Source organism: Dipodomys merriami, unplaced genomic scaffold, assembly GCF_024711535.1.
Source record: "Dipodomys merriami isolate MVZ:Mamm:240054 unplaced genomic scaffold, mDipMer1.0.p SCAF_16, whole genome shotgun sequence".
Lineage (NCBI taxonomy): Eukaryota > Metazoa > Chordata > Mammalia > Rodentia > Heteromyidae > Dipodomys > Dipodomys merriami.
Genome location: NW_027202937.1, coordinates 23,912,418 through 23,925,554, shown reverse-complemented (window position 1 = coordinate 23,925,554; position 13,137 = coordinate 23,912,418). Strand labels below are relative to the sequence as shown.

Sequence of the window (13,137 nt, the reverse complement as noted above, 5' to 3'; positions counted from 1 at the left end):
GTGTTTTAACTTTTGTGGGTCTTCATCTTCGAGAGACCAGCCTCAGCTCCTGATGGTTGGTCTTAGAGTCCCATGAGTGCAAGGACAGAAGCTGCCTGGTAGCTCGAGGCCAGGGTTTGGTACTCCCCCAGGGTTGCTTCAACTCCATTTCTGTTGGCCAAAGCAGCTCCCATGGGCAGCGTGGATTTAAGGAGGTGGGGCAATGGATTCCTCCACTTGTTGACAAAAAGGAAGTTATAGGGAAGACATGGTAGTGCACTCTTGTCATTCCGTCTACTCAAGGTGGAGGTGGGAGGATTGTAGTCTGAGGGTAGCCCAGTCAAAAGTGCATGACCTTATCAGGAACACAGACTAAATACTGCTAGAGAATTTGTGAGGGAGTTTAATTCTGTGTCTCTCCTTCTCTTTCTTTCTCTCTTTTTTTATTCTCTCTTATTCTCTCTTTTATATAAGCACACACACACAAGACATATACATACACACACACACATACACACACACACACACACACGAAAGTTATATGGCAAAGCTTGGTTGTTCAGGGCTATGAGAAATTACTGGAGTCATATTTGAACATGTATTGGACACAGGACAAAGGATACTTATGTAAAATGATCTGATTAAAAAACTGAAAAAGAAGGATTATATTGTGACATACTGGGGAAGAAGATCCCAAGCATTCTAAGATTCAAATAGGAAGATTCCAAATAGTGAAATGAAAGTTTTAAAAATTACAGATGTAAGCTGGGAACTAGTGGCTCATGCCTTTAATCCCAGTGATTCAGGAGGCTGGTATCTAGAGGACTGAAGATATCCCGAGAAGAAAAGTTGAGACTATATTTCCAACATAGCAAAAAGTAGGGATAGAGGTATGACTAAAGTGGTAGAGTGCCAGCCTTAAGCAAGCAAGCTGAACATATGTGAGGCCCTGAGTTCAAATCCCCATATTGGCAAAATAAAAGTATATAGGAATGAGATACAAACATAAATCCTTTAAAATGACCTTTTAAGTCCAAGTGGTATACAGCGATATAATTTTGAATTACATAAAACTTGAGGGTTTTTTTTTTAAAAAGAAAGATAGCCAGGGAAAAAATAGAAAGATTCTTATTTCTTGGGTGTCTGACAGTTTGCTACAGAGGAAAGGAAATAGTAGAATATTTATAAGGGTGAATTTTAAAATATGGATTTAAAAAACAATATGAACTTAAGGATGAGTATTAATTTACTACCTATCTTTATGATGTAATAGTCACCAAACTTGATTAGTACTGCCAATATTCCAAATTAAGTTTTTGTTTTTCTTTTTGTCAGTCATAGGGCTTGAACTCAGGGCCTGGATGCTGTCCATGAGCTTTTTTGCTCAAGGCTAGGGCTCTATCAGTTTGAGCCACTGCTCTACTTATGGTTTTCTGGAGGTTAATTGGAGATAAGAGTCTCACGGACTTTCCTGCTTGGGCTGGCTTTGAACTGCAATCCTCAGATCTAAGCCTCCTGAGTAGCTAGGATGACGAGTGTGAGCCACTGGTGCCTGGCTAAATTAAACTTTTATCTCCCCACCTGGATGGATGTATTTTGAAAATCTCTCCCAGGAATTCTAGCTGTCAAGGATGCTGGGCAGATGGCCGGTAAAGTAGCTTACCATGCTGCCCTGGTGACCCCTCCTGACCCAGACTTCTCCTGTGGCTGACAGGCCCCTGAGGATGGGAAAGCCCCTCACACTTTGTGGGAGTTGCAGGTGAAGATTTTGGAGTAAATTGGAGCTTCCTTTCTGAATGGGGTGGGCCTAAGTATGTCATGTGACCCAAGGAGGGCCAGGATGCACTGGGTGCTGCCCTGAGGTTTACAGGATGGAAGAGAAGTGGAAACCACCCTCTCTTTATTGTGTGTGTATGGGGAGGAATGTAATGTGTTCCACAAGAGCCCAGGAGAGCAAGACCCATCAGGGTGAGCCTTTCCTTGCCCAAGGCTGTACAGCTTTACATGCTGCCCTCCGTGCCCCCTAAGTTGCACTGCTGGGTGCCAGGGCTAGAAACCACTTTGCTCCAAGCACTCACAGAACTGCAGGATCATGGACACACAGCAGACCAAGACCCCAGCAGTGTACCAAGCAGCATGATGGCACCACAGCAAAGAGAAGAGAGTCAACTAGAACAGATAGAATGCATGCTTAATGCCATTGGCCAGCAGCTGGAGTCAGACAACACCCTGACAGAAATAGTAAGAGTGCATGACGGGAGAAGTCAGTGCAACTCAGAAAGACTTCTGGAGACGAATCACATGACTTTCCAGTCAAACATGGTAGTAGGTGAATTGAAGGAGAAGCTGATCATTCTTGAATTTATAGCCTATTTAGTCATGCGGAAGGAGCTCAAAGCCCAGAACCAAAATACCAAAGGATAGAAATCATGAGAGAAAACAGAGGAAATGTAGCATGTGAGTAAGAGGAGGCCAGAAGGTGAAGAAAGAGCAGATGGAGGAAAGTCAATAACTAGACAAATGTACGACACACATTTTCTGAGCTTAAACATGAAGACTGGAAAAAAAAATCGATTGGTCTGTAAATTCAAATCACTCCTCAAGACAACTTTGCAAATGTTGGAAGAGTTCTCACATTCCTAGGAATGAGGAGCAGAAACTTAAGAGACTTTCAGACAGACAATAAATGACCAATGATGAAGTACAGACTAGCTGTAGATTCACATCCATGACCTGAAGCTGGAATGGGCGATGTAAGTTCTGTAGACCCTGAGGGGAAAAGTCAGTAGCCATGCAGCCCTTTTCCAGTTAGAATGATGGCCTTTTGCTCTATAAGAATTCAGAGCTATCATACATTTCCTCAAATGCTTAAGAAAAAAAGAGTATCAAACACAAAACCCCAACCAGAAGCACAAATCTCCAGATGAAAGCAGATTAAAAAAATATGTCAAACTTTATCAGTTAACTCAAGTGTGAAGGAAAGGATAAGTTCACATAAAAATCTTTAAGTGTGAATGAATTGAGTTTTCCCATTAAAAGTTTTGACATGTGTCAGGTTAAGTCAAAAATCAAAACCCAGTTACGTGCTGTCTATAGGAAATACTTGAAGTAAAGTGCTCGAGGTTGGAAATTGGACAGATGAAGATTCTGACCGATGTGATCAGTGGAACTTGCAAGTTAGGATTAGATGGGGTATTTGAGTTAAAGGTACAAACAGGAAAGAAAAGATATTGCATCGTGATAGAAGGAAGAACCTATTAAGAGGGTAAGTGATAGTCACAAAGTATATAAAGCAAAATGTTTAGAAATGCACTCCACCTGTCATAAACATGTTCACAGTTGAAGGGCAGAAAAGTTTCATGAATAAGAAAGTTGAGTTTGGTAGATGTACTGAAGTCCTTCATCTCATTAATACGGAATATTATTTTCTAGAATATTTAGAAAAAATTGATCATATATTTGACTAGAAGAACACTTTCATAAGTTCAAAAGAAAAGATATTTTTGTAGCTCTTGTTCTTTAATCATCTGTTAAGATTAGAAATAAATCACAAAATATAATAAAAAGAATTTTGTTTTGAATTTAAACACTTTATAACTTTTGTATCAAAGAATTCGAGTCACCAGACACCAGTGGCTCAGTCTGTAATCCCAGCTACTCAGGAGGCTGAGATCTGAGGATTATGGTTTAAAGACAACCCTTGATAGGAAAGTCCCTGAGACTCTTTATCTCCACTAAAAAAGAAAAAAGAAAAAAAACACAACCCCCAGCCTCCTTGCCCCCCAAAAATAAACCTATAAAAACCTACTAGAAAATCTGGAAGTGGCACTGTAGCTCAAGTGGTAGAGCACTAGCCTTGAGCAAAAGAAGCTCAGGGACAATGTCTAGGCCCTGAGTTCAAGCTCCTGGACGAGCACCAAAAAATAAGAAAAAGAAAAGAGGAGGAAGAGGAGGAGGAGGAGGAGGAGGAGGAGGAGGAGGAGGAGGAGGAGGAGGAGGAGGAGGAGGAGGAAGTAGTGGTGGAGGAAAAGGGTGAAGGAGGAGAAGAAGGAAGAGGAGAAGGAAGAGGGGGAGAAGGATGAGGGGGAGAGGGAAGGGGAAGAGGAGGAGGAAGAGGAGGAGGAAGAGGAGGAGGAAGAAGAAGAAGGAGGAGGAGGAGGAGGAGGAGGAGGAGGAAGGAAGAAGAGGGAAAAAGAAGAAGAGGAAGAGGAGGAGGAGGAAGGAAGAGGAAGAAGAGGAAGAAGAAGAGGAAAAGGAAGAAGATGAAGAAATACAATAATTACTTGTTCTTTGAGTAGCATAATAAAATTGATATAAAGAATTATCTGATTAGGAAATTGATTGTGTGGCAAAGAGTTTGAATAGCCAGAAGATTTTTTTTTTTTTTTTTTTTTGCCAAATGCAAAGCTTCAGTTTGGCTGAGGAAAATGGAATCTGTGAATAAGACGAGATGCTGACCGTAAGAGACATAGAAAGAGATTAAAGACCTACCACTGAAAATGGTGATAGAATTACAGTAAAATTACAGCTGAGTCTTATGTATTTGAAAAAATACTTTTTACCTGCATTTAAACTGGCCAAGAGGGCTGGGAAGGTGGCTCAGTGGTAGAGCACTTGCCTTGCATGCTCGAGGCCCTGGGTTCGATTCCTCAGCACCACATAAACAAAAAGAAAAAAGCCGGAAGTGGCGCTGTGGCTCAAGTGGTAGAGCGCTAGCCTTGAGCTGAAGAGCTGAGGGACAGCACCCAGACCCAGAGTTTAGGCCCCATGACCGGACCCAAAAAAAAAAATAAATAAATAAACTGGCCAAGAAGAAGCTGAAGAATTCCTAATTCTCTTATAAAATAAGCATGTTTAATATCAAAACTCCATAAAATAGAAGTCTAGAGCCAAATTTAACTTTGAATATAGATGCAAAATTCTCAATAAAATATTAGCAGATCAAAGCCAGTGGTGTATTTGAGGACCCTACTCTGATCACAAGGTTTTATTTTAAAGATATAGGGTACTCAGGTATTTGTGGGACCTTAGAGTCAAAATGACAGATGAATCTTTTTCAAAACCTGTAACAGTTCATTGCCTGGCTTCTGGAGAAGAACAGTCACTATGCTGTTGTCTGCCACTCCAGAAAGAGACCCTTGTGGGTTCATTTGCAAAACTATGGCTAGGCCTCAAGGCCGGATGTCTGGCTACCCACAGCACCCGTCTTGGAGCTAGCCTCTCAAGCTGACGGAGCCGGTTTGTAAGAGTTGGTAATAAGGTGGGCACCTTTCCCTGGTTCCGGAGCTTGAATTCGGGGCCTGCGCACAGATGTCCCTGAGCTGTTTTAGTCAAGACTAGCTCTCTCCTTGTTGAGCCACAGATTCTTTTGGTGGTCTCACAGACTTTCTGCCTGGGTTGGCTTTGAACTGCAATCTTCAGATCTCAGTCTCTGAGTAGTTAGACTTACAGGTATGAACCACCAGCACCCAGCTAGAGTAGGCTTCTTTGTTTGTTTGTTTTTTATTGTCAAGGTGATGTACAGAGGGGTTACAGTTATGTAAGTAAGGCAATAAGTACATTTCTTTTCAAACTTGTTACCCTTGGGCAGCCATCTTTTTTGGTCGGTCGTGGGGCTTGAACTCTGGGCCTGCTCACTGTCCCTGAGCTCTTCAGCTCAAGGATAGTGCTCTACTACTTGAGCCACTTATGGATTTTTCTGTTTATGTGGTGCTGAGGAATCAAACCTCATGCATGTGAGGCAAGCACTCTACCACTGAGCCACCTTCCCAGCCCAGGTAGGCATCTTTTTGATTGGATAAGTGAACAACTAGTATTTTCTTTGCATATTACCAGGAAGCCCATATATGAGGATCTCATAACAACATTGTTTTATATGTTCAAAGGTCTGGTGGTGTATTTCTAATTTTGTTTGTGTTGGTACATGCTAAATTGTACATGATGAGACTTCTGTCTTGACGTTTGTATGTGTGGATACAATACACTTTGTTCAAATTCATTTTCATCATTCCTCTTTCTTTCCCCCTGCCCTCTTGGTGTAATATTTCTGTGGGGGGAAAAAAGAAGCTCTGGTCAAATAACAGCTCAGTATAGGTAAAAATTATTAGGTCTCAGAATTGCCAGGTAGGCATTGTGGCTAGTCCTCCTCTGATGGCTGAGAGCATGGTCAGAAAATTGCAATGTGACCGGCTGGCCATCAGATGCTGATGCTCAACATGCCCTCACACTTAGACTTTATTTTGGTGTATCTGTGGGTTGGCTCTAGCGTTCTGGGCTCTTGATGTCACTCTGCCCAGTTATATCATCACTGGCTGTTTTGCCTTCTTTTTCCTCATGCCATAAATGCATGTGTTCACTGCTTTCCATGGCAGTGGGGCAGCTGCTGCTGTTATCCAACTAGAATTGTCAGCTATGGGACACTTTTGCTTGGGAGGGCATGAGACTGAATGGAAAGAAGTTGCAGAGGTAATTTACCATGCTCTCTTCCCACTGATGGCAGGTTTGTAAGGTTGACAGGTGGGGCTGCTCAGAGAATGGGTTCAGCAGGGAATAATCAGGAGCCCTCCAGGTGGTGGACCAGAAATGCTCCACTGAGAAGTAAAGACTGTCCTTCGAAGGTAGCTGGATCAGGTGTGGTCACCAGGATGGAGCTCCTTCTCAGTCCTTGGCTATTGTCTCGGAGATGTGCATCTCACAGGAGGCAAGAGCCAAAACCAGCTTTGTGCAGTTGTGGGCCAGATGCATCCACACAAATGTGTGCATCCTGAACAGGATTGGGTCAGAAATGGAGAAAATACTTAGGTCATATGGAAGGAAAAGGCATCCAAGAGTCGATGCTTGTATATGTATACCTTTTGTGTGTGTGTAAGACTACATACATAGATATTGGTTCCTGCTAGCATTTAAATAATTATTTTCTATTATTGTTTTTTAAATTTTCTATTGTTGTACAAAGGAGTTGCCATTCATCAAAGCAGTTTATGAATACAATTGTCTTGATCAATGTCACCCTTTTCAACATTCTCACCCCTCCCTCCCAACCCACTCCTTCATCGCTTTTCTTAATTTTGTAGGATATGCATTGAGATTCTTGGCTACATTTCCCCCCACTTCTCATCTTTATTCGTCTACCCCCCCCACCCCTTGGCCCTACCCTACTCCTTTCAAGTACCCTTTTCCTGATGCTTATTTTGTTGACATTTGATTTAGCCTTTCCTAAGGAATTACACTGTTTGAGTTCTCCCCTGAGTCTACCATATTTCAGTCAATAAATTTGTGGACCCTTGCATGCTACTCAGAGTATTTACTTATATATTTACAAACTAATTCTAGTTCCATATATGAGATAAAACATTTAACCTTTGTCTTGCTGGACCTGATTTACTTCACTTATCATATTTTTTTTCCCGGTCCTTTCATTTCTTTCCAAATGATGCAGTGTCATTCTTTCTAATGGTTGAATAACATTCCATTGTGTATATGTACCTCATTTTCTTGATCCATTCATCCATTGAGGGGCATCTGAGGTGATTTCATACTTGGTTATGTTCATGCTAGCAGTTTTTGCATGCAAACATGTAGAATAAACTTTTTAAAATTCTATCTAAACTTTTTTAGCTGCTCACCATTCTATTGCCTGAATTCCTTTTGCCACAAGTGTACATCTAGCCACTGATACTCAAATATGCATTCTTGAAGAGTAAGAACCCAATTAAAAATGAACAAAAGTCAGAAATGAAAAGTGTATGCACAGCTTAGCTCTTTGTGATTTTTCAAGTTTTCCAACTAGCTACCCCCTGCCTCTTCTGTGTTAATTCAGTATGATCCATAGCAATTTTAAATTTTAGCAGAGTTGCACTCTGCTTCTTAGAAATGTTTTGACAGTCTGCTATTATTGTTTGTGGGGGGTGGGGAATGTGATCAGAATTTCGAATGCATTTTGCTATTTTCCAAGCAAGCATAATTTAAGACAAATTTACAACCACCAAATGTTTTGTCTATTAAAGCTAAGGGAAATGGTTTCTCTAATACCATAGATAGCTGTGTTCAGGAAATCAGCCTTCAGCCCTTTGTCCAAAAGCAGTGACAATAATATCACTGTCATAAGTATCAGGATGGCAGATTGCTTTCTGCTGACCACAAGGAGGTTGTGGAAAATAAAGTAGGTGAGTAGGTAAATGTGGAATATTTCTTGACAGCCATGTTGGGTGATTCTTCATAACACTAAGATGTGCTGTGCATTATTCTCTGTGTTTACTTCTCTTTCTTGGATATTAGACTCAACTTGCTTCTGTTGCTATGTCAAATGGCATTTGCATCATTCTACCTTGGATGACTGTGTATTCATAAGTATGGCCTTCAAACTTGTAGTGAAATGAAAAATCTGAAATGGAATAGTCAAAGATGATTATGGAACAGACTTCTTTACACCAACAAGTTGAGAGCCATCTACTCCACAGACATGTTCTCATCTCCATCAAAACACTTTCTGAAAATGTATCCTATTTTGTTGCTTTGTGTTTTTGTTATTATAAAGGTTGATAATGAGCACATTTCTTTTTCTTTTTTTTTTTTTTTTTTTTGGTCCGGTCATGGGGCCTGAACTCTGGGCCTGGGCGCTGTCCCTCAGCTCTTCAGCTCAAGGCTAGTGCTCCTACCACTTGAGCCACAGTGCCACTTCCGGCTTTTTTCTGTTTGCTTATGTGGTGCTGAGGAATCGAACCCAGGGCCTCATGCATGCAAGGCAAGCACTCTACCACTGAGCCACCTTCCCAGCCCCATGAGTACATTTCTTTTTTAACAGTGTTAGCCTTTCCCTGGCTCTCTCCCCAGTTTGTCTCTCCCCCTCCCCCACCACACAAGTTGTATAGTTCATCTTCAGCACAGTGTCTGATATCATAGCTGTATTTGTTCACCCTTTCTCCCACCATTTCTGTGCTTCCTCCTTACCCTCTCCAAAACAGATAAACTTACACAGAGGACAAAAGGTATAGAAAACAAAAACAGCAACAAAGGCAAAAAAAATTCTTGCTTCCATTTCTTGGAGTTCATTTCAATAAATATCCTTTTATATGATCATATGCACATAGCTATTGAGCCTTTGTGATCCTCTCCTAAGTTATAATCTATCTTTGGTCTCACTGTATGAATGTCTAGAGGCCTCTATTATCACATCCAAGTGTATTTTCTTGTCTTTTATCACCCAGTGTGTTTACTTGTAGATTTATAGGCACATTCTAATTATAATAAATGAAGGAAACCATGCAACCAATGTCTCTTTGGGTCTGGCTTACTTTGATTTAACATAATTTTTTTCCCAAGTCTTTCCATTTCCTCATGAATGAAAATTTATTCTTAACTTTCATCCTTCAGGTTCTCTCTTTTGGTCGTTAGTAAACACCGCCAAAGGTACTAAGATGGTTGGCTGTTGCTTTCACCAACATTGATGTTTCTGATACAAGTCAGAATTTGGTGCAGATTCCAGAGGCTCTCTTCTATTCACATACGTGACACAGCTTGATAGCAGTGTATATCTATTAGAATTTGTAGTTGCTCCCCTTTCCATATCTGTGGATTGGAACAGCTATGGAGATGAGACTTCTGTTCTGGGGATGGAGAGTAAAAGATGAAGGGATTTAGCCAGTTAATCTATTGCTTTTAGTCTTTGGAGCTCAGGAAATTTCATAAAGCATATTTCAGAAATACCTTTTCAGTGAATTTTTCACTATATTAGAATGTCTTTGTTTTCCTTTTCAGATCCTCTGGGCGGCCTTTCTAAAATACACATTTGAGACAGAGTTATAAGCAGAAGCTGAAAATGCCCAGAAGATGTCTGGTTTCCTTCACTATTTTTCCAGCCTTTTGCTTCCCTTCCTGATTCAGATGACATGTTACTCAGAAGGACACTTTAATTGATGTGGTTCTTCAACCAGCTGCATCTGTGAAAGATTGTGCATGTAATTCAAGATGGCCAGCCAGCTGGCATCTGAAGATGCCACAGAGTCTCAGGTGTCCGATGAGCTTGAGTGCAAGATCTGCTATAATCGCTACAATCTGAAGCAGAGGAAACCCAAGGTGCTGGAGTGCTGTCACAGGGTTTGTGCCAAATGCCTCTACAAGATCATAGACTTTGGGGACTCCCCTCCAGGTGTGATCGTCTGCCCCTTCTGCAGGTTTGAGACATGCCTGCCGGATGACGAGGTTAGTAGTTTACCCGATGACAACAACATCCTTGTAAACTTGACTTGTGGAAGCAAAGGGAGGAAGTGCCTGCCAGAGAACCCCACCGAGCTGCTATTGACCCCCAAGAGGCTGGCCTCCCTCGTCAGTCCTTCTCACACGTCTTCCAACTGTCTGGTGATCACCATCATGGAGGTGCAGAGGGAGAGCTCCCCATCTCTGAGTTCCGCGCCTGTAGTTGAATTCTACAGGCCAGCAAGTTTCGACTCGGTCACCACCGTGTCCCATAACTGGACTGTGTGGAACTGCACATCCCTGCTGTTTCAGACCTCGATCCGGGTGTTGGTGTGGTTGTTGGGCTTGCTCTACTTCAGCTCCTTACCCTTGGGCATCTACTTGCTGGTGTCTAAGAAAGTCACCCTGGGGGTTGTCTTTGTCAGCCTCGTCCCTTCCAGCCTTGTCATCCTTATGGTATATGGTTTTTGCCAGTGCATTTGTCATGAGTTTTTGGACTGTATGGCACTTCCTTCTTAATCAATATGCAAAATAAGAAATTTGGTACACACCGCCGTGTTTGAAGGATGTACGGATAGTTTCTTTTCCTCTATGTTCGTCATGGTTGCTGTTGATGGCATTAGCAAAGCCCCAGGCCAGAGGCTGCGGCCTGTTTTCCAAACACATGTTGAATCAGTGGGTTTTTTTTCCTGAATGCCGGAAGTAAAAATATTGTTTTTACTTAGGAATTAGCAGCAAAACTCTGTGTGTGCTTGGCCTCTGTGGCTTTCTGACAGCCACGAGATTCCCAGAGCTTCAGACAGGCACCGGGTCAGGGGTCAGTTCTTCGTGAGAAGGTAGGGGCAGCAGATTCCTTCTTTTCACTGTTGTGTACATTCTACCATGCTGCAGGAATGTTGCTCAAGTCCCATAGGTTTGCAAAATGTGCACCTCACATACCCATGTGGTGTTGGAACCCCCAAATCATCTTCAGGTGCTTTCTCTCTCAAGATAATACCACTCTGAGGCCTGCTGATCCTCTGAGATGCCTGTCCCCTCTGGGCATTCTCCCCTGCCATGAGTCATTCCCATGGGTAGTTTCAACTGAATAGCTGTTTGCTACTAACTGAAGGGAAATGGAAAACATTGCAGAATTCACATTGTAGTAGATGTCATGGCAGAATATGGACATTTGTATTTGACACGTGCTTTTCCTTCCATGTCTATTTTTCTCTCTCCTCAGGCTTCTGTAAGAGCTGAGGAGAATGAACAACGATTGCTAATGGAAACCTTCCTTGTAGTCTTTCTTTCAAACCCCTTAGTTTTGATTTACTTTTAACCACACGCTCAACCAATCCCATCCCTTATCTTGAACAAAGTTCCATTTAAATTAGTCATTGTAAGTTTATGGAGATGTTCTTTTGAAAGATTGTTGGAAAAATTTGGTTAGGATGATTAGGACTTACTTAGCTTGATCCTGTAATAATGTGAGATTGAATTGTGGCAGAGAAAGCAGAGGCAGACGGTGAGATGCTCTTGCTCACAGCTTATAATGCTGAGAGCCTGTGTCTGCTGTCCTGGGCTGAGTTGTACCAGAATAAGACAGTTGACACTTATATGTGAAACCAGGTGCTGGAGAAGTCCAGGCAAAGCAACAGGCAAAGATCTGCCAAGCTTATGCCTGGCTTGAAGGAGCTCTGCAAGGGAGTAAAGTGGAGGTGGAGAATGCAGCTTAACACAAATGCATTGCTGTCCCTGCTGTCCCTAAACCAGTTTTGGAATAGTTCTTAACTCTGCATCAAATCAAGCATAAGCTATGTGTCTTGAGTTGGTGAAGTCCTTTCAGAATGTCAGGGAAGTTGAATGTATATATTTATGAGAAGAAATTGTCTAGTAGAGTTTAGGATCGGAGGAATAGAATGTTCACAGAAACTAGGCAAAAACTTTAAAAAAATATCTAAAGTCTATTGCTGATGATTAACATTGAAATATTTGTAACTCTAAGAAAAGGGCATTACTAAGACTACTTTAACTTGTTCGTGGTGAAATACTTGTTGCGCAAAATAGTGATAGTGGGCCAATTCTAGTTTCCTTACTAAGAAAAAATTGATACTTACCTAGAATAGCAGTTGATTTTAATTATATAGCCGTTAACTTTGAGAATATGGATACCCACAGTGAGCGTGATGAGAAAGTGTACGTGGTATGTGGTCCAATGCATTTAAGCCCAAGACATAACTAAACACACTTATGATTGCATAAAACCTTGCTTTAGGTAGCATTGTGAGTACAATTTTCAGAAACTCATTTGTACTTTGAGTAAATATAATATTTAAGAGATGTTTTGTGATTTGGGTTTATATAAGATTTTTTTAAAGTGCTCACTTTGTCTGAAATGTAATCCTGAGTGAATTGGTGAATTGTCATAGGAAGAAGATGTCCAGAAAGCTCTGGATATGGGTACTGTACATTTGTTTATTGAATAATGTCTGCAGTGCTAAATTTTTGTCTCCTTGCATTGTGAAGGTCCTTTTCTCTCATTGCCAGTTAGTCAATTTGGTTTTAAAGAGTTTCAAATGTATGACTACACTAACAATAACAAAACTCTCTATGCTGTTGAATGTATAAAGGCAATGCTTTAATATTTTATTCACTGTGATAATGTCTTCTTGTCTATTAAATTGTTATTTCCAAATGAGATGCTTGATTTCTCTGACTTGTCCTTGACATTCAGGCATTGCCTTGGCACCCTGTTAACTTCAAATAGCTGCACACATGAACTGTGGAGGAAATTTGATTAAGCTGATGACTTTATCATGCACATGGCAATTTCAGAATTTTCCAACAAAGCTGACCAGACTCAGCACACTGATAAAAAAGGCATTCATCCTTTTTTTTAAAGCAGAAAGGAAAAATGAGGGAAGGGGAAATAAAAATATTTTCTTTATAAGATTTAGTTTTGTTTGATATAATTTTCCAGATTTT

General features: G+C 41.1%; 1 protein-coding gene across 3 annotated transcripts in view; it reads left to right on the top strand.

Annotated features, from left to right (window-relative positions):
- Rnf182 (ring finger protein 182) overlaps nt 1–12,813 on the top strand; it is a 46,422-nt gene extending 33,609 nt beyond the window's left edge. For all 3 annotated transcript variants that reach the window (XM_070023481.1, XM_070023482.1, XM_070023480.1), the window contains one exon: nt 9,736–12,813. In XM_070023481.1, the coding sequence (XP_069879582.1) occupies nt 9,946–10,692 (747 nt within the window). In that variant the 5' untranslated portion in view covers nt 9,736–9,945 and the 3' untranslated portion in view covers nt 10,693–12,813. The remainder of the gene's footprint in view (nt 1–9,735) is intronic.
- Nucleotides 12,814–13,137: the final 324 nt, after the last annotated feature.